General features: G+C 40.4%; 1 protein-coding gene and 1 long non-coding RNA gene across 2 annotated transcripts; both read right to left on the bottom strand.

Annotated features, from left to right (window-relative positions):
* Window positions 1-28: 28 nt before the first annotated feature.
* On the bottom strand, window positions 29-20,735 carry LBR (lamin B receptor). Its single transcript, XM_068940172.1, has 14 exons — window positions 20,547-20,735; window positions 15,857-16,036; window positions 13,861-14,049; window positions 12,121-12,204; window positions 11,263-11,440; window positions 10,333-10,526; window positions 9,453-9,507; window positions 7,691-7,885; window positions 6,115-6,218; window positions 5,681-5,806; window positions 5,421-5,589; window positions 4,249-4,329; window positions 4,021-4,143; window positions 29-2,586 (listed from the first exon to the last, which is right to left on the bottom strand). The coding sequence occupies exons 2-14, from the start codon at window positions 16,019-16,021 to the stop codon at window positions 2,426-2,428; spliced, it is 1,824 nt and encodes a 607-aa protein (XP_068796273.1). The 5' UTR covers window positions 16,022-16,036; window positions 20,547-20,735; the 3' UTR covers window positions 29-2,425.
* An 899-nt stretch (window positions 20,736-21,634) lies between these two features.
* LOC138066875 (uncharacterized) lies at window positions 21,635-25,969 on the bottom strand. Its single transcript, XR_011140492.1, has 5 exons — window positions 25,783-25,969; window positions 25,423-25,590; window positions 24,496-24,601; window positions 23,976-24,206; window positions 21,635-23,009 (listed from the first exon to the last, which is right to left on the bottom strand). It is a non-coding gene; the product is annotated as an uncharacterized lncRNA (long non-coding RNA).
* Window positions 25,970-26,760: the final 791 nt, after the last annotated feature.

The raw sequence follows: 26,760 nt of genomic DNA, 5'->3' as shown, positions 1-26,760 counted from the left end.
TGCCAAAAAAAAAAAAAAAAGCACTATATAATTTTCAAGCGAAAGCTTTATTTTAGCTTCTAGGCTTCTTTGTATTAAAAAAAGAATTGCTTCAATATCAATTTTACATAAAACTCGGAATGCAAATAAACAAGTTGTAGTTATCTTCAGTCAGGATCCATGCCCAAAAGAAGGGGCTCCAAATTGTATTTTAACAAACAATCCTGTGTGGTAACAGATAAAACTGGTATGGCAGAACAGGGCATGTAGCACCCTCAGCCACCTCACTTACGGACTGGTGGATTAAACTGACCCCAGCTTCAGTGTATTTTAAAACACTGCTGCAAACTGATGCAGTTAAATGATCGCTACGTTTCCTATTAGCCCACTGAGCTTATGGATGCCAGTTTATCCCAGTTTGATCTGTTCCTTCACACGAGTCACGTGAATTCTTTTCAGTGTTGTTACAGGCACTGCTATTTTTTCCAGGAATCAAAGTATTTGTTTAAAACATTTTCCTTACAACAGCAACATACAAACTTTTTCTTAATGACGTTTCATGATCAAGCTTAGCAAGTTGCTTTATTTACACTTTAAATGTACAATCATCATTAAAAATGGCTGTGTACAAAATAGAGGGTTTTTTTATTAGGAAAAAAAAATCACATGCTACATTTCAATTACATCAGTATTTAAAAATAAATCAAAATTAATGAATAATAGCAACATTCCAATTTATTAGGAACCTTCCTGCAAGCAACTGCAGAGGTACCTGCAATTCCTTCCCCACTACGTTTAAGATTCTAGTAAGCTTTTTGGGGATGAGTCGTGCTAAAAACCTCGTATGTGAAGTATGTGAAAAGCTATCACTTGTGAAGACAGAATAGAAACTAGCTTCTACAGTTAATTAATGCAAAATTATTTCAGTAAAACTTAAAATTATTCTACTTATGAAGTAAATACTGCAAAGGAATCTGATTTACAACCAGTTAGCCAGTTAGATAATGAGCACAACTAATGACTAGGACACATACGTTAGTTAAAAAGTCAAATATATACAAAAATATATTAGAAAGTGGTCAGGTTTAACCACAGGCTCATGTAAAAAAAAAAAAAAAGTTGTTTTAAATAGCAATAGCAAAAAAATAGCTATTTTCTCTATTTGCAACAGTACAAAAGGCAAAACCTACAAATGAGGTAGCAATGCCAAATTCACAAAAACACTTTGGATTTAGGAGCATTTCCTACATTTTCATAGCATATCTGTCAATACAAATATTTAAATGAACACTTCAATTGTTTCAAGAATTAATACATTAATTTACAAAACCTTTAATAAAAGAACATTTAAAAAAAAAAATTACTGGAAAGGGATTTAGTTAAAAATTTCTCCCACGCCTAAAAAAGCTACACATTTTCAAATTCAAACACTGTACAGCAAAAACATGAAGGCTTTATAATACACACTCAGTAAATGCTATGGTACATTAAGACATATTTTACAAAGACCAGAGTAAGCCAATGTCGTCATTTTATTCTCTGCTGTCAAACATGCACACGCTGCACCTTTTGCTACCCTTCCGTTCATCACTAGGTGCAGGACCAGGGCTCTGGCTAAGGGCCCAGGGCTCTCTCTCGCACGCGCTCTCTCTCACTCGTGCAGGTCAGCCCGCAGCCGCAACGAGTGCTTGTATCATCTACCTTCAGGCGTCTGAGCCGGAGCCCGGCTTCCCCTCGGGGCAGGGGCGCTGCTGGGGGCGCCTTCCCCTCTCCTCCCCCACCTGCTGCCCCTGCCTCCCTCTGCAGGCGCAGGGCAAGAGGCGCCTCTGAACCTCCCTAATCAAAATGGAGAACCAGGAGGACGGGGGGGGGGGGGGGGGGGGGGGCGGAGGGGGGAAGGAGGCACCGCAGGGCTGCGGGGCCGAGCTGCTGGCGGCACCAGCTCACAGGGCCAGACCCGCCGGGGGCAGAGTCCTCCACTGGCAGCTCCCCTGACCAAAGGGACCCCCCCGCGCCTCCAGTTCAGGCAACTGGGTCAGACATCTGAAGTTAGATGGTACAAGTAACACCAAAGAATGAACTGGATGGAATTTCTATTTATTGTATTAAGAAAATAATATACTTTACATCACAGTGCTTAATTAAATGTAATAAAAAAATGTAAACTCAGGATTCTAGATAAAATTTAACTTGAAAACTTAGGGCTCCAAGACTCTTTAAAATTCACAATTTTTTTTTTTAAATTGAAGTCACAGTCAGTTCACATAACTCATATACGTAAGATTACTTGTAAATACCTGCTGATGCACACCATCGTTTGGTCTTTTTTTCTTTCAAAAAGCCTAAATAACAAATAGACCAAGTGCAAAGGTAAGAGGTATTTTTTTTTTTATTTGCAAAGAAACTAGCTTTAGAAGTAATTTGCAAGTCAGATTTCTGGAGTGCTTTAATAGATGTAAGGAAATATGCGGTATGGTACACGCTGACAATACCTTTCCCATGCCAAACCATATTTTTTCTTACAATGATGTTCATCACGAGCTTCTCGATGAATGAGCAAGCAGATGAAATAAATCACATAAAAATATGGTAGAATATGATTAAAACCTGTAGAACAAAGTGAAAAATCATTTTACAAATAGAAAAGAAAAAAAACCCACAAAACCCAGAAAATTTGACTATTAATTAACCGTATGTACTAGGCTAATGAGACATTCCTGCTCAGGACTGAAGCACCTTTTACTTGTACAGAATCAAATACTAAACAGGATAGGGCAAGAGCTGTGCAATACATTTTACAGGCAGATGGGAAAAGAAAGATCCACAAAAGACAAAAAAAATCCATAAAAAATCTAGATTCTCAAAATCTACCCTTCACTCTTAATGTATGCAAAGCTGGTACACATCTGCATTCTTTAGGTAGCTGAACACACACAAACCTGAAGGCTTGGCAGCCCTGAGCTGCGCCACGTTGAGTCCCGTGGGGCTGCATCGTTCTGAGGATAGCTGGTGACCTGCGGTTCTGCTGGGCGCTCGGCACTTGCCCCCCCCCCCGAGACCTCGGCGCTTAGATCACGCCACTGCCACAGGCTTCACGTCCCTCACTCTCATGCAGGGGAACTAACTGTTTGCATGCAAGTGTGTGTTTGTGCTAATCTAGTGCTGCCTATTTTTCACTAAAATCCAAAGTAAAACTAACCCAGCACCCAAACCCCAGCATCCTGTCCCTGCTGAGGCTCCTGGCCAGGGCCTTAATCGCTAGGTTACGAGTCACACTCCAGAGAAGCTCCCTGGGCTTTAGCCTTCCCTCAGCCTGCAGGAGACGGGCTGTGCCAAGGGGTGCGGAGTCACTCTGCCTCAGAGCAGGTGTCATGCCCGTTTCTGTGCTTTTATAGAAGGCTCAAATCCCCTTCAGGTAAAGGAGGAGCGCAAAACTGATTTTTCCAACTTCAGTGAAAGGCAGCAGGACTACCCTGACCAGATTCATTTCCCAAAACTCTTTTTATTCTTTATAAGCTGTCACTAAGCAGCAGGACTAAAACGCCACTGGCCAGAGACTCCCTAATTTCCCCCAGGTGTAAACTTTATGAAAAATCAAGAAGTGGTCAGTAATAAAAACTTCAAAACCAGAACTCTTTTCTTCTGCATTTGATCACATAAATGTATTCTGATGTATTTTGCTTAAAGTCCTTCCACATATTTGGGAGCCAGTTTGTCTCCCATTTTTGGGAACTCCATTTAAAAACGCCACACACAGCTAGTACCCTTAAAAACAAAGACGGAAACAAGCAAACAAGCCCCACTGTTACTGTATGAGTAAGGGTCAGAAATAATTGACAAATCAAATTACATCTATAATAAGATATAAAAGGTATAAAGGGATATAAAGATGATAATATTAGCTAATGAGAAAAAAGATGTTACATCAAGCTTGCAGCATAAGATATTTGACTTTCATTATCACTTTGCACTTGAAACTAAGTCAAATGCCATATGTATATGCGTAGATTGATTAAAACCGCTTTTGCTTCAGGAACTTACCACATGGAAGGGACCATGCTAGAGCCATGATGATGTCACCAAGATAATTCGGGTGACGAACAAAACCCCACCAACCCGTGACAAGAAGCCCTTTTCCAGTTGCAGTGGGTATAACTTTCAGATCTGTGAAGAGGGTATTGTAAACAAACAATACAGCAATTGAAGTGTGCGTTTGAATGATACAAGGAGACATTGTATAGCAATTGAAAAATTCAGAAGTGTACTTACAGGCCAATTTGGGATCTGCGGGATTCCTTCGGAATTTATTTTTCTGAGAATTTGCACTACGGAATATGTAATACCCAATACCTGAAAATAAATGTTCATTTCACATTTTCAGTATTTTCCACTGTTTTCTTTCCTTCAGCAAAAGCACCCAGATGCTCAGTCATGCTTATTACATCAAAATCTTTTCTTCAGAGATGTAACTGATATTCTCCAGTTCTCAGAGCTCTAACAAAATATTATCGGAAACCTGCATTCCATATGCTCTTACATGTTAACGACTAAGTTTAAGATTGCGGAGAAGCTTTACTTTCACATCTAGTTTTACATTCGCATCTGACTTACTGCTTATTAATAACACTGAGTCTGAAATTGGTAGAAAAGTTCACAGAAAGCGACATGCAGCAGTTTATCAGATTGTAGCTCTATTAGCAGCCCATTATTTTGCTAGAGTGCCTACCCAGACACTGACTACCTCATCACAAGTAATATTAAAACAGCCAGGCAACGAAGTTTTTATCTGTTTTTGAAGTTCTTTGTTCCCTCCATTTCTGCAAGGCAGTGTTTCAATTCTCTTTGCTGTGTTTACAGTTACATTTTTTTCGGTTTCGGTTTATTGCCTGGTTAAAAGGGACAAACTAGAAGGTCATATTGCTAGTACTTCCATGGCCCCAGAAACGCAAAATTCTTTCTCAAAGCACCTAACTGAAAGGAAGGGGATGATTTCTGTAGATCACAAGTTGGTGTCTGCGGGCACTGGGGAAGGAGATGAAAGTTGCAAGACCTGTTTAAGAACTCTTTTCCCCAAGCTTCAGTAAAGCAGAGCCAACAAGTTGCTCATTTTTTTTATAAGAATTACTTGCAATGAGAAGCAATACTTTCCCAGACTAAGAGGCATTTGCTACCCTTTATTTAATACATATTAAGTTACTTCTGCAACTCTAAATAGAATCCATTTAAAAATGCCTCTCAAGAGAACAATCAGCTATCCAGACTCAATCATTTACCCTTCATTTTACAAAATGCAAATTTATCATACGCTTTGCATTAAACAATAGCCAAACACGATTCCGCCATGTGTGGTACTACAGAAAATACAATCAGTGCATCACTGAACCTCAGAGAAAGAAAGAAAAGCAGTACCATCAGTTACAATGAAGTTTACTGTAACTTACAATTCAGAATAGTAATTGCAGAAGCAGCAGGCCACGAAATTGCAGTAGGGTGGTTGACTAAATAGAAGGCTTGCAGACTGTAGACAAATGGAACCCACACCAAATCGCCAAACGCTAGCATGAATCCAAATCCGTCATGGGTAATATCCATCGTAGTCAAAACAGCTTCCTAGAAACAAGGAGAAAGGAATTTAGAATTCACAAAGGCTTTAACATTTTTAATTAGAAATGGTAACAGTTTAAAGCAGGCTTTAATTTACCTCGTTCCAGAGAGCATCCACCACATAAAGAAGTTGAAAGCTGTTCACCAGTATCATTGACAGAGATGGCATAGTTTGATTATGTATCTTCATCTCAGCCAAGAGCATTGCCAAGTTGATAACGACCTAGTAAAAAAATATTATAAATACTGTACTGCAAGTGTGCCCTGTGAACATAAAAGTGTTCTTTTCTATTAAATTGCAGGAAATTTTAATACAGATGGGTTTGACTGATATTTAAGTTACAAAAAATAATAACGTGTTTCACAGACTACAGTAACTACAGTTCCAAAGCTGTAGGCTCAGCATATGAATACTTAAGAAGGGTCCTATTTCCAAAAAAGCAAAGCAGCTAGAGCATAGTTTCATATTTTCATGTGACTAGAAACAGTCATTATAAAATCTGTCAAAAACAACTGACATTATTGACTCACCCAGCCAATTAATCCTGGACGCAACTCACAAAAGTATTTGAGGTCAAAACTGCCAATACGAGGATTTAATTCATGTCCAGTAAAGAAGTCATAAACAAAATACCCTAGAGATAAAACGTATTCCTGTTAGTAATGCTTTTCTCTTTTATCCTCCACTACACTCTCCATAAAGCAGCTATTTTATCCTCAACTTACTTAAAGTTCTCTTACTATATCAAAAAGCATTACGCTTGGCAAGAAAAATGTAAGAGTACATGCAAAACATGAAGCAAAGCTAACTGGTTTATACTTTAAGAGGCCTAAACAGCCTAGCTGAGTAGTTTAGAAGTTAATGCAGTCTAATTTCTTCCTGACATTTGTTCCTTCATTTTCAGCTTTATCTTGAAGCTCACACCACGTTTTCCATGAACATGATGTTAGATACTAGGCATTTTTTACAACTTCTCTTCCTACCTTGTTTTTCTCTGGGAGTAACAATTCCTTTAGCAATGGCAACAACCTGTCCATCCAAGGAGGTGGACAAGAAGGAAAGCGTTATAGCTTGACTTCAGGGTACCCTGCGCCAAGTTAGCAAATACCAAGCGTTCTGATACAGAATGCTACTATGCTGCTTTTAAAGACTAGAACTGCACTTTTGAAAGAAAAAAACATTTACGATCACTGCATTATTTCTCTCTCACGCACACGCACACACCCCCGCACTGACAAAAGAATTGAGGGTATCTGAGCATTTCAAGTTAATTCACTAAGTATTTTGTCTGAAAAATTCTTCTGTTATTTACCCTTTTATCATTTTTAAAAGCAGCTGGTTTAATGTTAAACCCGAAACACAGATTGTTAAACTAAATGTACTTGAACCCGTGTCTCTGTTTGCTTAAGCCAAGGCTACAGCTACTATTACTGTAACTATTTAGAAAAGAAAAACTCTGCACACACATTCTAAATTTAAACACAACACACATATACAGCTAATCCATCTCTTCTCAATCTAGCCTTTATCTTACAAAAACATATGCATATAGTTCGTAACTTTTTAGATGGATAACCTCGAATCAAAATACTCTTTCAAAACCTCAGTTCAACTCATTAGATTTACAAGTATACAGCAAAATCAAAGCTGTGCTAAAAATACACCATAATTTCAAGTTCTACACCTGACTTCCCACTGCTGCAATTTCTAGATTTTTCAGTTTTTCTTTTCGTCCTGAAGGGTTTCTGGAAAAGGCACACTAAGAGGGGCACTAGGCAGCTACCTAGACAATCCTTTTAGACAAATGCCGAAAACAGAAAAGAAATTTCCTCTCATATAGCTAGAGAACTAGGCTTCTTCCAGGTATTTTTGAGTCAGCTATGCAAAACTAACCAACTAAACTCTTAAGCATTTTACAGCATCTGTGCCTGAATAAAAAATAGCATTCAACTTTCAACATTAATTTTACACTGGTAGAAAGGGAAAGTCACCGTATTATAATAACAAGCCCCAAATTTACCTAGATCTGATCTAGCTTTTAATTCATAAAAAATGAAACTGCAGCAAACCACTGGAAATAAATTATCCAAGGCACTTATAACTCACCAGAATTTCCACCTGGTGCTAGGTCTTCCTCCGGTGCTTTGAGGGACCGAACATACAGATAAATGCTCAACCCCATAGAGAAAGTTGCAGCTGATACCGCAAACTGCATGAAGTGATCATACAAATAGTGAAATTCAAATTGAAAATATAATAAAGCTCCAATAGCTGCAGCAGTCAAAACAAAAGCATAAAATCCTGAAAGAAGTAGAAGAAAAACATATCAGCAGACTAAAAAATTATTCTTAGAAGAACCCACCCAGTCTAGTCCTTCTGCATCTTCACTTCCTCCAAGATTTGTTGCTTGTCTGCATTCCAGTTAAGTTGTACACATCCCACACGCTTCAGTTCAGCTAATATTCTACCTGTGCCCTGAAATTTCCTGTACTTCCCATCAAAAAGACAAAAGGCAGGGAGGCTCTGAGCACTCCTTAGTTATTTACACGACTATAGGATCCAGTGTTGAGATTCTAGCGGAATACTAGAAAATAACAGCAAGTCACAAGAACTTATCAGTAGGACAGCTCAGAGAACCACATTTTCTTTTTCAAGTATTTATCTTCTTACCTTCCTTGATACTGATAATTAAGGAAAAGTATTTAAAAAAAAAAAAAAAACCTAGAGCCAAAAGTTGAACACAAGGTTTTGTGTTTTGAGGGTACAAAATCAGTGCAATGGAACAATGTCTATACGCAGTCAGCTTTGTGCAGCTATCACATCAGCACCTGCAGTGAGCACTTTCCTCAAGGAAATGTTCAAAGTTTCTTTGAGAAATAGCCTCTGAAGCAGCAAAAAGACGACTCTTTTTTATCATTCAAATCATGTAGTTTATCTCCTCCCTTTATTAGAACACAGAGAAAATTGCAGGACTTTTGCCACTACTGAAGAGAGAAGTCCAACACCAAAAAACTTATGATGCAGCCCCAATATGACCCACGTCTGTAAGATGTAGTTTACATAGCTGCTGTGATGTACAGCCCTATTCCACCTTAAAAATATGACTTAAAAATGGTGTATCTTACCAGATCATCACAACCCTCCCCTCAACTTATTAACATAATATGTAAACTCAATTACGATTGGACAGTGTCCAATGCTAGCTGGAAGATTTAGATCTGCACCTGAGAGAGATTTAATTTATCAAACAATACACTTTGCTATTTAAGTCCTGCTAAGCAGTACTGCTGGAGTGTTTTAAGCCATACTCTAAACCTAGATGCAAGACTTGCCTCATTCACTGGAAGTAAAGTCAGATCTGAAAGACTCAGAACTGTTTCTTTGCCAGGCAAGAGTAAGAACATTTAAATCAACTGTGAAAGACTTTTATTAGTCTGTAAATCAAAGACCTCTGAGAATAAGACAATCTAGACATATGGGGTAAGAAGAGTATCCTCTTCAGACCACTGCTTAGTCTCCTGTGAAGCAACAGTTCTCGTTACATGAGTATTACTAAGACTTCTGAAGCAACTGTCCTTGTTTAGCAGTTATGCACTGAAATATGCCAGATGTCCCTCAAAACTCACAACTAGATGCATAGTAGGTGCCCTGAATTGAGTCATGCCTCACTCTTGGGACACCTAAATCCTGATCATTGCTAACTTTCCTATCCTAGGAAAGGCTCATCCTGTTCGATGATAAATTTACAGATACCTAGTTTAACCACAGAGTTCATCTTTCGTTATTTGTATCTTTATCTTATAGTACTGAGCACTGCAAATTAGATAATGGTATCAAATGTCAGAAGGAGCAACTGCAGCTTGCTTACCATTTATCCTGTATTGCAGTTTCCTTCCATTTGACAGTGGCAGGCCTTCTACTACCTGGGAAGAATAAAATACTAATGTTGCAACAAAGTACTTTCTGGGGACACAGCCGGGGGGGGGGGGGGGGTGCTTCTCTGCCACACAGCATTCAGTCAAGGTAAGCAGTAATCAGTTGCTGGGACACGTTCAAATCTGAAGATCATGCCTCATTCTCAAAAACAAACCTTGGGTTTTAAAAGTACAAGGGTAACAGTTTCAAATAACAATGTTACAAAACCATCTCCTCATTTTCCTTAACCAGTATCAAGAGAGCAGAGCAAATGCTCTTCTCACTTTAGACATGTGTAGCAATAGAGCAGTGCGACTGAATGATCTATTCGTTCTAGTGTTCTTTCAAAAGCTGGCAGTATCCCTGACATCACAAAAAAGTCCGGTATAAACCATTTACCTGATTAAACAGATGGCTAGAATGGCTAAGAGTAACTTTCCAGAAGTGAAGATTATTTTTTAAACCATGTATGATCTTTCTTACTTGAAACCAGAAAGTCAGTGTGAAAAGCATGCCCCAACTGTCTACAGGTTTAGAAGTCAGATACCTGAAATTCTTCTAGAATCTTATCATCCAGCTTTCATCCATGCTTTGACACTGAATTGCTAAATCACGTTTTCTGCTTTTTCTGCTGTAGGACTGTGGAATGCATGGCCAAAAAATTCTTAATAACAAATTGTGCTATTTCAAACTTACAGTAGCCATATTCCAATTCAATATGGAAAAACAATTAATTTGTATTCAAAATGACTTCATTAAGAATATACCCTCACTTCCAGCCTAGCCCACATATTAATTATCCATAAAGACACAATTGCTACTAAAAATCTTACCTTTCCGATTGGCAGCAAGTACAACAGAGCTTGAAGGAAAAACCACAGAAGGAAGACGCCAAACACCCTAGTCTCCCAAAGACTTTCCAAAGCTGGCAGAGGGGGGAAGTTCAGAAGACTGGGGTCATCCTGTTTGCACAGCAACAGCAAGTAGAATACAGTAGCAGGCAGGAAAAATATCATAGCGAAGGTTCCTGTAAACAAACACCATGCAATATTAAAAAATAAGCACAGAAAATAAAAAACTAGTTTCAGCCCCACTAATAAAGCTCTTTATTAACACTAGCAGCAAAGAAGAGCTTGTCTTTATCTGTTCCTGCAAGACAGAAGCACCCACCCAAGACCTGTAATGGGACACAGACCCCTCTCCCCCCCCCCCATATGGGGTCATATAACCAAACCATACCCACTGCATTTCCTTAAAAATAAACACCCACAAATAATCTGCTCATCCTGTTTCTACCCTGATATCCATCTAAAACTTATTTACCTAAATTTTACAACATGACATGTTTTAGATCTAGGGTAGGATGTTAAAATTATATTAAACACAGTACGGCTATTATAAAAATTCCCTGTTTTTCCAAGAAACTCTATAAAGAATGCTCTACTGCTGAATTGTGGAAGCACTCAACTTTTGAAAATATAAAAGGTTTGCTAGCTATTTCCAAATTCAATTTAGGAAATATTTAAATTCCACTGCGCAAGAGAAGATCATCACTATTTATCACAGGAGAACCAAGTGTAATAATTGTTCTTTAGCTTCTACCAGTATGACTAGAGACTATTTGAAGCACTGTCACACGACAGACTGTGGAGCCTGGAACCAGACCAAAAACTGGAAAAACAGTTCTTGACGTGACAGTATAGTCAATAAGTGAAAATGTAAAAGCAGCGATTTTCAAATATTACTACAGTTTTCACACATACCAATTCTTCCACCAAACTCTAGCTCCTTTGTTTTCCGTGATGGTTTTTCAATAGTTTTTACTGTCTCAAAAATCTTTTTTTCTGAATATATCTCTTCTTTTTTCTTTTCTTCTTTTCTTGGATGCAAGCTGTATTGATCAAGCACACGCTCTATTTCCAGGTCTGGTTTGAACTTTTGCTGATAATAAATAATAATAATAAAAAAAAGTTAAAAAAAGAATCCCAGTGATATTACCTTATTTTACCCCAGTACTTTATTCAGGAGAACATTATTCACTACAAAACACCAACTTACAATGTGCTCTCTTTCTATACAGTGCTTAAATGCATACATTTATAGGAAGAGCCTTGTAAAATCAGTATCATTGTTACCACTTGGGCCATGGTTACCTATTCAGCAGCATTTCCACTACAGGTCATCCATCCCCATTCCCTTCCCTTCCCTTCCCTTCCCTTCCGCTGTAACTGTGCAGTAGCACAAAAATCAGGATTAAAGAACTAATTTGGCTGAAAAATGATCTTCTCCAACACAGATTTATTCACTTCACTATCGCCAAGCAAACATTTACACTCTAAAGAAGCATGGGAACGAACACAAGTAACCAGTGTGGGACAGTTGGAAAAACAAAGGAGAATCAATGTAACGCAGCTCTAGTTCTCTCCCTTCTGGCAACTTCCATCTCCCTCTTCCCTGACATGGGTTGCTGAACAGTAAACGCATTTGAACTCTAAGTTTTATGTTGCATTCTAACTTCTCCTTGATTATGGTATTGTTTATTTCCAGTGATTTCTGAGAAAACTAAGATGGAATGCAACATCAAAGTAAGAGTACATAAAAACGTTCTTTGGGGTCATTACCTCCAAGATTTTGCAGGAAGCATCGTTTCTTTCTGTACTGTCAGGTTCACCATTGTATCTTCTGGTGTTGTTCTCATTCAGTTTCTGGTAAAAAGAAGAACATAATTTCATTTTTCCGCAAATAAGATCTACGTTAAGAATTAGAATAAAACGGATAATTAAGAACGTTTTAACAGTTTTATTTCAACTGCAACTGCTTGTGTTTTCACCATGTGAAAACAAATGTTTCAGTACCTGAAGTGCGGACAGTTTCAGCTCTAAACAGGGGAAGAAAATACATTTTAAAAGAAATAAAAGTTTTTTAATTAACAGTAAAATTAGACAGAGTACGCTTTCCAAGTTGTTTTTAACTCATTGGTAGGAAGTGCCAAGTACAAACAGAGGTGTATTTACCAGTTCTATTATGAAAGCAGAGGAAAATTTAATGTTCTAAATGACAAATGCTATGCAGGCCTGTGAATGCTATGCAGGACTTCGTTTTCCACTAAATATCTTTCTATAAAAGAAATAAGAGTACCAAATTAAAAAAAAAAAAGTTCCATTTAACATTCTTCTCCAAAAATTCCTTTAATATGAGTCTAGCTTACAGGACTGCAGGAAGACCCCACTCAACTGTGTTTTATTTCAACTTAAGCTTTGTTGAAAAGGACTACCTTTCATCATATAGTAACTAATAGATCAGTCCTAATCCTCAACTGAAAACAGAGGAAGAAACATTGTCAAAGAGGCGTTAACCTTTTTGACCACAGTAAAGAGTAACTGCTGGCTACAAATTACTTAAAATGAGCATATAGTCACAAGCTAAACACTGGATCACACAGCTCAGAGTAGTTTACTCCAGAGTAACTTCAGTGCCAAAGAATGTTCTAAATAGTTACAATTTAGCCAAATTAAAACCAATCTATTTTTTCAATAGGTGAGCAAAAGGCATTTCCAATACTAGGGACTGTCTCAGACAAATATGACTTGAAGCTATCTAAATAGTACAAGAGGTAGAAGAAATGCTCTTTGTCTCTTAATACGGAAACATCACCCCCTACTAGTCTTCACTGACAGAACAGCAGAACCATTTTTAGTATCCAATATAATCTTCACAAAAAGGTTGAGAATAAATATGCTAAATTTTAGCTAGAAAACATAAATGTGCTAAATTTACAAACTCTCCCAGGATAGTTTTCAAAATGAACACAGTTCTGCACCATTATCAGGCATATATATTCCACCCCTAAATTCTGCAGCAATTCTTCTCCCACAGAAACTTCACGTTTTCAATTAATGTTTTAATGAAGTAAGTATGAAAAGAAAAATAATTTTATTTCAGATTCCAATACCTAACTGTTATGTGTTGATCAATACATCTTAAAAGCAGGCTAAGTTTCTTTGCCCCATTTTACAAATGGGAGCACGTGGCTAGTATATGACTTCAGTACTAAAAGCTTTTATTTGTGTTTCTTTCAATTCCGAGAACTTCAGAACCCCACCAAATTCTAAGGGAACATAACAACACGTGTTTACATTTCCAGAATTTCCTCACAACCAGGTAAGCGAGGAATAGTATTTTCTAAGGAAAAAGGCAATTCTGAAATATATTTTTGCAGCTGATTATGTTGCTGAGGGAACACGAAATATAGCAGGTTTCTACAATAAGAAACCCAGCATGTATATATCAAATCTTTTGCAAACAGTAAAAATCTATTTTAAAAAAATGCAACAAAAACAAACAAGCAAGAAACCGAATACCAGGAGAACTAGGTTGGTTTCCTGAATGGTTTTCTTTTTGTCATCTTTACGCTCCCTGCTTTGGGAGGAAGAACGACGTCTGCCTTTTGCTGGCCGACCAGGAGACCTAGATCGAGATCTGCTAGCACTTCGTCTGGAAGGAGAACTTGAAGACGACTGGCTTTTCCTGTGCTTGAATGATGATTGTGACTGAAAAAACAAGAGGGGAAGAAAATAAGAGTTTTATAGAAGAAAAGTGGTCTTATCCAATGGTCTTCTATTTCTGGTTAAGTACTGCCATAGCTGCAACAAAAGGATAGGCTTAGTTACTTCAGATCTCTCTAATTCTTGTCAAATCGATTGCAAACTTGGGCCAGGCAAACACCACATGTACGATCATACTCTTTCTTCTTAAAGCTGTAAATATCGAGGTGTCCATGTGAGACTGCTAGATCTGTAAATTGCTTGTAATGTCACAGATATCAATATTTTGTTACATCTTCTGATGGAAGTTTAAAATATTACCTTCAGAAATGTTATCTCAGACATTCCAAAGAATAGTTTTTTGTGATGAGGACCCTGGCATGCAGGTCTGCAGAATTCTGTCTCATTTCTTTTACTCTTGCTGTACAAGGCTCTTTAAAAAGAACAACTACAGCATATTCATTTAGTTAATGATAGGCAAAGAGCCCTGTCTTAAGTTCAACTGTTGACAGTTTCTGTCAAAGATGCAGAAATCAGGATTTGCATGTAAGCTATCAATGCGAGTATCAAGCTAATAAGGCTACTATCCTCATTTGTATAAGGCTATAGGGAGTTCTACCATTTCATTTACTTAACTTTATTAATAAAAACATTTGGCATGTCAAGATGCAATGATCTGTATAAGGCAACACAAATCCATCTAGAAAAAACAGATCAACTATAGATGAGATAGCTGATTTCACAAGCAATTTTCTCCCAAAGCATACATTTTAATTTCTCTGTAAAATTGGCAGGGCTAATATTCCCATATAAAACCTCCACAGTACAATTTTCACAAGGCACCACTTTACCAGCTCCTTTACTACAAAGGAAGGTGTTTTCTGCACTTGAGTTAGCTAATCTACAAGCACCAAGTAATCAACTTAGCAAAGATTGAAGAAATTAAGAACTTTGTCTAGCTGAAGGCAGTAACAGTGACTGGCATTAAGAAAAAGCCAGTTACGGGACATGTACAGTAGCACCAAAAGGCAAAACTGCAGTTCACATAATGACACTCAAGTTAACATAGGGGTCAACACGGGCTGTAAAAATCAACTATGGCCTATGGCGAACATTCAGATCGGCTTCTGTTTCATGCATTATCACATTTCAAACTGAGATAAAACTTGTATGCAGACTAAGGCGCTTATTGCTAACAGAAAATGAAATAACATAAAGATGTGTCAAGAGGAAGGGATGGACTCAAATACGTACGACATTTGCCTTTTTCTGAAGTCCCTTACTGTCACAAAAAGAGCAAAATACCTTAGGAAACCTTTGGGGACTTTGAGAAGTGCAAGCTAGTCACAAATATTTTAAGCATATGCTTCAAGGGAACATGCTATTTATTTACAGCGATGCTTAACTGCAAGCTTGCATTTGTTTTCAGATTTTCTTACTTAAAAGTGGGAAAAAAAATAAAATTAATATCAACTCTCTAATTACCAGCTTTATAAGCTACCTGAAAACTGTTCTTCAGGAACAATCATAATACGGGAGTTTCTGAAGGATCAGACTTTTTTTTTCCTAATGTGTCACTGATTTTTCAATATAAATAAAACAGTTGTGCTTCCTCAAAAATAGGGTCAGCATTCTGAATTTCTACTCGAGAAGCTGCATAAGAAAGTTATTATTCAGCACCTATTCCCTGAAGGGACAACTTTGAAAAACTTGCAAAGTGACTGTCCCATTATAAATTTTAGCTTTATCTACATCACAAAATCACTATAACCTTCCATTAGAAATACTGCTAGTTCTATGAAGGTATACTTACCCTTATATCACTTTCTTTCAACTCAAGTTCAGTCCCATCTTTGTACTTAACAGTATAAAGGTGAGTAACATCATTGTAACCAGTCACTTGTACTTCATAATAGAGGACGCTTCCTGGCCAACGACCCATCACCACCTCACCGTCAGCAAACCTCCGGTTTGGCATTTTCCAAAAGGAACCCTTGGAAATAAATAAACTAGTAAATATGATAGCTAAACATTAATTTAATAATTAATTATAAAATAATATTCTTCCTCTTAAATAGTCAAAAAGTTGCCTGAAAAGAGAGAAGCAATGATCTGTTTTCCACATTAATACTAGACGGAAAAAACAGGTTTAAAATACAGCAAAGATGATTCATGTTTGATGTTATGAAAAACGTTCTACCTGTATTAATAATTAAATACTAATCTAGATGCAGTACGATGAGCAATCTCCATCAGAGACCATTAAGAGCAATCTAAACAAATATTTGACAAAAACTACATAAATGTAGTTGATTCTGTCTAGAGGAAGAAAAGTGAGTTGGGGTATTCTCTAGCCCTATCTTCTGTGGTTCTACAAGAATTAGAGATGCGATGATTTCTAAACGTGAAAACAACGTTCCTAACCTAGCCAATGCACGCTTTACCCATATTACATACTCTCTGGAAATTGTTATGTCTAACATGCAACAGTTAGGAAACATCACAATTTAGGCTCCTGGTCTGGGTGGAATTCCGTCTCTTTTCCACTTGGAAAATCATAATTGCAACTATATAAAGTTATAAACTATGTATAATACTTTCTGGAGTGCCTTGTATTATGTCACTGTCATCTGAAAATAGGTATCCATAGTACAAGATACTTTTAACCTGAACTTCTGTAACTCAGGTCTCCACATACAAAATGAGGGTATCTTACAAGTTCAAGGCAAAGTAAAAAAAAAAAAAAAAAAAACTTATACACTATCATCATTTGTATGATGACAGGAACATAAGAACTTAGAATAGGAAAATCAGCAAATATTGTGTGTTTGGTTTTCAAAACAGTTTGACTTGTTTGCCATAAATAAGATGAGAAGGCACACAAAATGAGGTGAAAACAAATATTTAACTAGATACTCATTCACTACACATTAACTAACCTGCAGTGAAAAGTTGGATTCTTTGGCAAAAAATACAGTTAATAGGTAATCAGAGCCCATCATAACGCATGTGGGGGATGGGGCTAAGTGAGGCTGCACAATCAACTTTCATTCTGTCATTTCCTGGGGCTGCTGCAGTTCTTAGATTTTACGCCTATGAAGCATTTTAAATTATAAAAGTAGCAAACAAAAAACTCAGCAAAATTCCCTCAGGTGGATTTTATTGCTAGCGTCAAAACAGAAAGATCTGGTCAAATTGCTAATGTTAAAACAGAAAGACCCTTTGCTGACTAACACTTGAAGGAATGAAAAAAGTAAGTTTTATTATTTGGCTTCACTGCTATCTGCCGGTTAGATCACCTCTCCAAACTTAGGGTTCCATTCTGTGCATCCATACCTACAGGCTCTTCCAGCTCATCTCTCTTCTCCCCACAGTTTCTTGTCCCAGTCTCACTTTAATTTCTTCTTCTTTCTCAATGCCCACTCATCTGACCCTGTTTTATCCCAGTCAATTTAACTCCCTCAAAGTCATTCCAGTCCTTCTATCTTAACAACCCCATGAAACGCAAATTCCACATTTTCATTTCAAATTCTTCTCCATTCTCTCTCTTGCCCCTTTAATTCCTTGATTTTTTTCTGCCTTTTCTGCCCTCATTCTCCAAACTAGTTCCAGTTCCCCATTGCCATCTTTGCGTTCAAGAAGTGATCTCAGTTCCCCATCTCTGCCTCCTTGTCCAGTTTTCTCACCCAAAAGCCAGCTCTTTAGGAGATCCATCTCTACCACTACTCTTCCACCAGTTTCTTTCATAGTTCCAGTTTCTTCATCCTCCTCTAAACATGGTCCAAATACCAATTCCTCTCCCAAATCCAGTCATGGCTTTCACCAGATGTCATGACCTGTTCTATTCCTTCATTTCCTCTTTGCTTTTCTACTTCCTACATTTCAGAAAAATGTTTCTTCTCTTGACCTGGACTGGCTCAGGCATGATCTGTAAACCCAAAGTCTGACCATGGACGAGCTGCCAAATCCTAGAGCAAAGTTATCAAGAGGAGAATCTTTGGAGTTCAACTCCTTTTAAAAAAAAAAGAAGACGACGACGACGACGAAGACGAATTCAGGAAGGAGTCACTACTAAGGACGTGCAAACTAGGCTTTAAAATTTTTCCAATTAGTTTTAAGTTTGGGTACTGTTTCACAGGGATTAAAAATACAATTCTCTTCCAAACTTCGAAACAAGTAAACAAGTACACGGGCACTAAAACAGCTCAAAGAAAAAAGACAACCACGGACACTAAAACAGCTCAAAGAAAAAAGACAACCTGACGATTTAGTTCTTTTTAAAGACAAAAAACCCCTGTCCTTCAAACCTTGTTCTCAAAATCAGCTAAAGTTGGCTTTGAAAAGTTAAAAAAATGTAGTTGAAACAGCTGAAGTTTAAAAAATACTATTAAATATTTCAGCCTGGGATAATGTCTGAGAGACAAAATTTCAAATGAAAAAGTAACTGAAAATATTATCTTGTGTTTAAGAAGTAACAAACAACCTTAGTATTAGAAAGATCTACTTATTTTTCCAATTCTTTCCTTACATATTCATACTTAATAATGAGATCAAACCCTAAATGCAAAGAGTAACTTCTCAGCCTACCAAAAATTAGGACTTTCTCATGCACCAGTGCACTTCCTGTAAGGGAGGTTTGCAGACCTCACTCCATGTTTCCCAACTCAAAAAGCTACATCTTTTAAAGGCAGCCTTCATGTCTTCAGATAACAAAAAATCATCACTGACAGAAAAAAAATAAAGATAGGTTGTCTTATAAATAACAAACCTAAACCATCCAGTTTAAAAAATCATGTTTTGAGCCTACTACTTTTTCAAGCATTACACGCATGTCCCTGATAATCGTCAATGTATCATGCCTCAGCTTACTATACACTATACATCCATACAGGCTTTTTAATTTATTAGTGTTCAAAATACGTATCTAACTGAGTCTAAAAGATAAATTATTTCATATAGCGAATCCTGTACTGAGTCGATACCTGATTCCAAATAATCTATATTCAGTTTCTTCTGAGGTGAAATTTATGTTTTCTGCACTATTATGCTTTCCCTTTGAGAACTCAGGATCAGAGGAAACGGTTCAAAATGATTTCATATCCTCAGCCAAGCCAAGAAAGTTTTAATAAAGACCTCTCTGGAGTTTAAAGGTTGGTCAGGAAGAAAAGCTACTACTGATTCAACCATGAATGAAATGATTAAAGAGAAACATGACAGTAAAACATAGTGACCCATACGTTCATTTCTGGCCTTTCTTAATGACTTTATCGTTAAAGGTGTGGAAAAGTATTTCACTACAGTTAAGAAAAAAAGAAGGAAAACAACGCTAGCTTGTAGTCATTAAAAGCTAGGTGCACAATTTGAAGAAGAAATTAAAAAAGAACTAAACAGAGCTTTCCCACTTGGAAGAGTTGTGAAAAGTTCAGATGAATCTAGTGTTTCTGATTGTTAATTCAAACGTCTAAACGTTAGTTGATAACGTTGCGTATGTCTGTAGAGGAAGCCAATTAAATGCAAGAAAGGAATAATACCTTTCCATCAGAAAAATCAATACCGATAATCATGACTAGCAGGACAGAGCTCCCGACAGGTAAAGTTACTACTGAATTCGCCAAAGAGATTAAGCTGGGAAGGATTGTTCCAGGATCACCAGTACTCATTCTGCATTTTCAGCTCGTTCACCTCCCTGACGGTGTCAGCATCTACCACCCTTCAGGCTTAGCTCGGCTAAACAGGCAAATTAAAGCTGCGCCACCGACATCATACACAAAGAAGGATCAAAGTAAAGTAGAAACCTATCAGCCCTCACAAAGCAAACCTCCGAGCTGGGAAGCAAAGTCTTTCTCTTTAATAAACAGGCTTTTCTCGCGGAGCCCCGAAAGCGGGGGGGACGCTAGCAAGCTGCGCTTCCACCGACCGAGGCGGCCGGGCCGGGGCTTCCGCGCGCGCACTTGGCCGGAGGTGGGGGGCGGGGGGGGGGGGGCGCGCCAGCCCCGCCCCCTGGCGTCGCGCGCGCCGCCGCCGCCCCGCCCCCCCGGCCCGGGCCTGGCGCGCGGCCTCCGCGCGGGGGAGGGGAAGGGCCAGGGCCAGGGCCAGGGCGGCGCCGCGCGGGCCAGGCCGCCCCTCCGCGCTCCTGCCGCCGCCGCCCTTCGCGCCGGTCCCGGTGCCGCGGGCCCGGACAGAGCGGGGGGCGCCTGCAGCGAGCCGAACAAAGCGGCGAAGCACAGGGGCGAGGGCCGCTCCGACCCCAAGCACGCGGCCCGGCCGGTGGAGGCGGAGGCGGCGGCGGCGGCGGTGGTGGGGGGGGGAGCTGCTCGGCGTCCGCCCGCCCTCTCCGCGGCCCCCCGGTGAGGGACGCCTCAGCCAGGCCGCGGCCCGCCACCCGCGCGTGGGGGCGGAGAGAGGAGGCGGCGGCGATTGGCCGGAGCGCTTCCCCCCGGGGAAAGCCGCGGAGGGGGGTGTGTCCCGCCCCCTGTCTGCCCCGGTGCCGCCATCCCCCTTACCTGTCGCCCGCCCCCACCGGGCCGGGCAGGAGGCTCCTCGGCAGAGCAGCGGGACCGGGCCCCGAGCGCGGCGCTCTGCGCGGCGACGGCAACAACCGCCCTGAGCGACGGTTACGGCCGCGCGCAACGTTCCACCCCCCCCACCCCCGCCGCTCCCCCCCCGGCGCCCCGCCCCTTCCCGCCGCGGCCCGGCGCCAAGCGCGCCCATTGGCTAAGACGCGCCGTTTGAATCGCGTGTGGGCGCTCGCCATTGGCTGCCGCGCGATGGCGCGGTCCCGGCCGCCCGGGCTCGGCCAGCCCCGGCCGCCCGCCCGCCCCGGCCCCGGCCGCTGCCCCCGGCGGCGGAGGGGCGGGCTGAGGTGTCGGGGCGGCCCCCGGGGCTGGGAACCCAACAAAAAAGGCGGAATGGCGCGGCGCCCTGCCCTCGCCGGGCGGCTTTTTTTGAGCTCTGCCTGCGATATACGCCACAAACCACCCAGCCGGGGGGGGGTGGGAGTAAACACAGCCGGGGGAAGCTGTATTCCCAGAACGGGGATACGATAGTACATGTGCGATATTACATTTAAACGGGGCAGATAAACACAAAGGAACGAGTAACGTGCCGCGCCCCCACGAGGGAAGCGCTCCTGGCGCCTTTCGAAATCAGGAAACGTCAGCGACGCTTCTGGAACAAAACCAGACTGTGAAAAAGGGAGCGAGGCACCAGCTAAGGCCTGGTTAAGGACAGTTACTGCTGGAATCGGGGGAAAAAAAAAACCACTGAATCCTCCTTTAATCACAAAATTGTGAAAGGGGCCCCAGCTGACCCCAGCTGACAGTTCGTTTTCTAACCCCAAAAGGCTTCAGCACTAAAGCGAAATAGCACTAAGACAAGACAACCGCTTTGCAACACCAGACACTGGAAATGCCACATCGATGCACCAATAAATCTCAAAATAGAGACAGGAAAAAAACCTATGAATAAGGGCCTCTGCCCTTATAAACTGGGTTTCAGCAGTCTGAGGTTTAGTCTCAGTTATTTGCTCACTGTTATTTTTGAGGTAATTTCGCTTTTTTTAAAAGCATGACAGCTAGAAAGCTAAGGCAAGCTTTTCATCTAAGTGAAGGCAGGAACTGAGCCTTTGATAGGTGGAGTATCGAAGAAAATGCATCTTATTATTCATCCTGCCTTGTTTGGCCATGAACTTTCTGATTTTCCCAAGCCATAAAATAGCCCCTTGGGTTTAAACCGAATAGTTCGGGTTGCATTTTCTTATGCATTCGTGTCATTTTTCAATTACAGAGGCCAATGAGAGGCTTCTAAGTGAGATTAAAAGTCTCAGTAAAATTAGTCATGTATTAGCATAGATCTAAACAGATGCAGTCAGAAGAAATTTGCTCTTTAGTTGTGCTAAGGCAGTAAGCTTTTATCTGCAAGACATTTGATAACGCTGTGTAAAAGAAGCTTCATTTCTGGCTTCAAATAACCAGAGTTTCTTGCTTCATTGCACAGTTTACAATTACAATGTTAAGAACTGTTTCCAGTAGAACATCTTAATTACAGCAACTAATGCTCGGAGTGAGCCCACTTTGTTCTATTGGCAAAAGAGACCTGCAATTAATATGCCTAAATATGAAGGTTTCTAGTTGCAATCCCATTTGGAGAATAAACATGCCTTCGGAGTACGGCTTTTCTTTTGGAATTGTTTATCAAAGCTGGATTAAGGAGCTATTTGGCCATTAAGAACCGTTTCTCACAAATCTGTCAATGAATCTGTTGATAGCGGTATAAGTTTCAGAGATTATCATGGAAATATTTATGGGACTATCGCAGATCAACTATTAAACAGGACTAATTTGAAACGCAGTCAGACCATCACCACCAATTTGATGTTATCTGAGCCCTGCTCCAAGTTAGGTTTTTAACACCTGTATAATGGACTCAAAGAGAGGAATCGGCCAATAAAGCACCTCGATCATGCAACATAAAACTGGAAAAAAAAATATTCCAGGCTTTCATTTTAACAATAAATATTAATCCAAACGCTATTATATCACATCTGCCTGAAAACACTGGGACAGCAATATGCCCTTGAGAGTTAGATACTTCAAAATTCACCCATCAGTTCTCCTTTTGATTTCAGTAAGAAGAGGCGTAAGGGGGATCTGGGAGGGAGGCTGGCGCTGAAGCTCACCCTGCCGAGGGTGCTTGCCACACCACTCCTTCGGCTGGCTCCATCCCTAAAATACTCTTCCGTGGGAGGTGAAGAAAAAGGAGCCAGGCTTTGGGAAGAAGTGATCCAAGAGGCACTGAAGCAAGGAGCGGTAACCATGGCAAGGCTCAGAAGAATGGCAGAAAACAATACTGATGACCAAACATAGGGTTATTTTACTCTCCTCCAGGAAGGATCAGGAAAAATGGCTTTACAGGTAGACCGCAGTTCTCAAGTCTTCTCAGAAGGCACAGTTAGCAGTAAATCATGCCTGAGTTTAAGAGAAAATATGAAATGATGGACTATGTAGAAATTTAACACAAATAAAATTATCTGTACTCTGTGTACAGTCCGAGTATTGTCAGACAAGAATTTGTGATCACCTGCAGGCCTGAAATCTAAAATAGCTTGATTCAGAGCTATGAAGGGCTCTGCATACTATGCTTGCCTTTTTTTTTGTTTTTTTTTTTTTAAAACATACATAAGTAGCCGCAAGAACTTCATTATACTAACTGGTTTTGGTACGACTGGCTGGCATTACAGAGGACCTCTCTCCAAGTGATGAGCCCCTCTGAGACTGGAGACATCAACACCAGCTTCTTGGTTAACAGTCCCAGAAACTGGTGGCCATTTAAGCCCACTGAACAGTAATTAACTGGTAACTGCTGCCTGTAATATTTTGAACTACTGGCTCTACTGTGTGTACTAATGTTTAAGCTCATAGATCTTGAGGGTCATAACCATATGCTGTATAAATGCCGTAAGTAAATTCGGGGCTCTCACTAGAGCCCTCAGCTAAATAAAGTCTATGGAACTAAATTCAAGTAATATCCAACCTGTCTTGTTTTCTCTAATTCCTTATCTGTAAGCACTTCTGACACATAGAGCTTACTATAAACGTTGACCCTAATTTTTTGTAGTTACAGAGTAATGATTACATATACAGTGTCGATCTTGCATTTTTCACCTTCCTGTTCTTCAATTTGCATGACAATGTTTGTGGCTGACAAGTAAAATAAACCCTATCTCAAAAGTGTTTTCATTCAAATAGAGTTTTTAAAAGGGATCCCTTTGGTTTAGAGACAAAAATTAATGAAAATTTCATTGACCAAAGTTCTAACATTCGTTTTTTATATGATTTCTGCCTACCTGAGCGTCTTTTTTTTTTTTTAATGGCATAAGGTTCAGACTGTTTTTTAGAGCTATAACCATCACAACACAGTAGTGCTTGACTTACACGTTCCACTCGGAAATTCATCTACAGAAAAGAAAAAACTGCAAGCGGCAAGAGAGAAGACGAGAGGAGCTCCTGCTGCCCTCAAAACGGTTTTCCAGTTTTGGACTTAAATTGCTTGGTGACAGGCTGCCCGTCACTGAAGATGGGTATAAGCAGCATTCTCCTCATCCCACAGGATTATCGCGAGTTTTAACACGGCCATTTTAAATGCGCTCTGAAGGAAGAGGAAACCTATGAAGTATGAAAATACCCGATAAAGGTATACATCAAAACTACTGCTTCACTAGACGCGCCTCACATCCAAAGCAGAGCGACACGAAATCCTAGACAGTTGCGAGACGCAGCCCCCCTCCGTCTTTCACCGACCTGCAACTGCTTTGAATTCACCTAACTGCTCACGCAGCACCAAGGCAAAAGGATACAGACGTTTCCAGTCTTAGCAAAATAAAGCCATTACGTACCGCAGTAACAAGAGCCGATCACAAGCTCCCCTCAATTCGTTTCACTCTGAAATACTTACAGCATTTCTCCTGCTCAAAGTTGACCTTTTCAGTCACACCGCAGGGAAGTTCAGGGAACTCCCACGTGCCCGCGCCGCACCTCGCCGCACCTCGCCATCTCTATGCCTAAGAGAAATATTGGGAGGGGATTTTTTTACCCTTACTGTTATAGGTGCTGTAAAGGGAAAGAAAAAAAAAAAAGTTCTCATATAAAGCTGCTAATCCAAGACGACAGAGACATTATTATAAATAGTTTTAGCCGAGGCCTCAGAAGTGGGTGGGGTAATTAGCTGCCATTTCCTCTCTTGATTAGCTCTTTGCCTCTGTGGAAGAAAACACCCATAAGACTGCCTTAGTAGAGTGTTTTGTTTTGTTTTTACATTATGTGTAAAAACATACACACACATATACAGTATTATATATGACTGATTTATCCTTGCATCCTCGCCTGTCTAGGCGAAAGGCCTCTGCTGTTTTCAGTTAAAAGATGAAACCCCCGAGCGATGAACACACACCTCCGATAGCTTAGGTCACACAGGGCAGTAGGGGAGCAAAGGCAGACTGAATTCTGCTCTTTGCCACCAGCCTTTTGCCTTTCCTTTTCAAAGTGCCATTGAACAACTAAGGACAACGCACTTTTTAAAGCTGTCGAAGATCAAAGAAAGTGAACGCGCTCAGGCACGTTGGGGGTTGTTCAGACCGGTGCGCGTAATTTTCTTCATATTTTTTCAGCAATATAGCGGTTCCTAAAAAGGAGCAGGAGATTTAGGATTAAACTGCCGATTTTATCGAGTTAAACCGTTGGGAGGGTCCATTTGCACAGACCTCAGCAAGGCTGGGATTTCACCCTTGATCATGGAAAAAGTTCCTCCTCAGATATTAATTCATGGCGATCGCAGTTGGAACTTAACCGTTCGCCCACCCCGTACAAAGGAACGGCATCCTACCGAACAGCACGGCTCTCGGTGAACGCGCGTTGAGCGCTTGCGTTCTGGGAATTTTAACAAAACGTTTATCTTCAGAAACAGCTTTTTAAAAAGGGCCAAGGCTATCAACAGCGCTGTGCTCAGCGGTAAGAGGAGGGATGCAGATGTATGCAAACCGGCTTCGCGTCTCTAAACAGGAGAAGTAGAAAAAACACATTCAGACTTTGATCTCCACCACGGTGCAACCAGCTTCCCTTTTTGTATTGTATGAGATCTTGTAAATAAGACTCACTATTGACTAAGGGAAGTTGATGCAATTCTCTAAGTAATGGGTATTGAGATAAGGGTGGTGGCTACTGTATCCTTTGCGGGGATGCTTACCTTCCCAGCTTTTGCAGCGTGACTGCCAAATTACTCCAGCAGTAAGCCCTTGGAATAGTCCCTTTTTCAAGGGAACAACAGGGCAAAGAGAGGCTACAGTATTTCCAGCTATTTGTAAGACATGCCAGAGCTACTTGTATTAAAGAATTGTGCTTGAGCAGAAGGTAGCTTTAATTCTAGAATAAGAAAGAAAACATACTTGCTTTAAAATATAATCGACTTAATTACTGCAGTAGCTGCTCTTCTGCGTTCCAAGCCCCCCCCCCCCCCCCCCGGCTCGCAAGCAGGTTCATGGGAGGCTTGAGGTTTTGCAGCCAGCATCCTGTAGCCTCCAGAAAGGGGATTACAGAGCAACTTCATTCAGCTGACTCCGCAGCCAGCTGGGATCGCCGCAGGAGAGCGGGGACACCGCGGATCTTCCTGATTCCTGCACAACCACCTGCCCTAGATAAAGGGAGCAATTTGCCCTCAATCCCCATTTATTGTTGACAATACTACTTCCCTAAATCACCATGGTCTCTGGAAAAAAAAATATATATATTGAAAATGCAAAACAAATATAGTCCATAGGCTTTGAAATGACAAGGTGAACAAATACATACAAAAATATATTTTTAAGTGATCAAAAATCTGACTTTCAAGCCTTATTTTTTGAACCAACGCATGATTTTTTTAGTGTTTCTGGTTGGCATGCGCACAGCTCCTTGCAGTAGGTGAAGCTAATATTTAAGAGGCTTTGCAGTACAGGATAGGGAGGGTACAGAGCTACCGTCCAGCTGCTCGCGCTCAGCCAACGCGAGACCCGCAGCAACACCCGAGCTTGTTTCAGGAAAGGGACGCGCAACAGCACTGGATCAAGATGGAATACTGCATCCAAGGCCAAATTTCCAAATTATACGGAATTACACTATCATATTTTTAGTGGTGTTGAGAAAGGAAAATCACACTACTTGCAGGGGTAAATATTTGCGTAAACAA

Source organism: Struthio camelus, chromosome 3 (genome assembly GCF_040807025.1).
Source record: "Struthio camelus isolate bStrCam1 chromosome 3, bStrCam1.hap1, whole genome shotgun sequence".
NCBI classification, from domain to species: domain Eukaryota; kingdom Metazoa; phylum Chordata; class Aves; order Struthioniformes; family Struthionidae; genus Struthio; species Struthio camelus.
The sequence above is the reverse complement of the archived record's forward strand: the minus strand, read 5'-3'. Positions and strand labels throughout refer to the sequence as shown.